The 704-nt window shown below is 55.0% G+C and overlaps 1 protein-coding gene across 1 annotated transcript in view; it reads left to right on the top strand.

Moving 5' to 3' along the window:
• Positions 1 to 127: 127 nt before the first annotated feature.
• The window catches only part of LOC103777943 (zinc finger protein 501-like), a gene marked incomplete at its 5' end in the record, with an annotated part of 2167 nt that continues 1590 nt past the window's right edge, over positions 128 to 704 (top strand). Inside the window, 2 exons of the mRNA XM_008945507.1 lie at positions 128 to 361; positions 440 to 586. Coding sequence (XP_008943755.1) covers positions 128 to 361; positions 440 to 586 — 381 coding nt within the window. The remainder of the gene's footprint in view (positions 362 to 439; positions 587 to 704) is intronic.

Consider the following 704-nt stretch of genomic DNA (forward strand, 5'->3'; position numbering starts at 1 on the left):
GGATCTTCCTGGTTCAAGGCCTGCTGCCTCCATTGTTGTCTCGAGCTCTGTGACTGGATGAGCTCCTCCTCCAGCTGCTGTCTGTCTGTCCCTCTGCACTCACTGGGTCACACTCCATTGTTTCCAGGTTGCTGCTGACGGCCCAGGACTTATTCCTCACTGCCAGCATGGATCCCCAGAAGCCCCTGAGCACATCCCCAGAGCAGAAGAACCCCTCAGAGAACAAATGTGTGGAGCTGAAGCACAGCCCTGAGGAACAGGAGGAAGAGGAGGAATATGAGCAGGAAGAGGACACAGAGTTTGAGGATGAGGAGGAGGGAGAAGAGAAGGAGGAGAAAGCTTATGAGGAGGAGGACATGAAGTTTGAGGATGAGGAGCAGGAGAAGGAGGAGGAAGAGAAAGAGGGGAAGGAAGCAGAAGAGGAGAACCATGACGACAGCTATGGTGAGGATGAGGATGAGTATGATGATAACGACAATGATGAGGAGGAGGATGAGGAGGATAGTGAAGAGGATGATGAGGACAAGAAAGATAACAGTGTGGAGGCCAGCGCTGTGATACACAAGGGTCAGAATCAGTGCCCCAAGTGCGGGCAGAGCTTCCCGCCCGGCTCGGAGTCTGTGAAGCACCAGTGCTCCCACCCCAGCACCCGGCCCTTCATCTGCTCAGGCTGCGGCAAGAGCTTCCATCGGAGACCACAGCTC

Source organism: Merops nubicus, unplaced genomic scaffold, assembly GCF_000691845.1.
Source record: "Merops nubicus isolate BGI_N331 unplaced genomic scaffold, ASM69184v1 scaffold5098, whole genome shotgun sequence".
Taxonomy (NCBI): domain Eukaryota; kingdom Metazoa; phylum Chordata; class Aves; order Coraciiformes; family Meropidae; genus Merops; species Merops nubicus.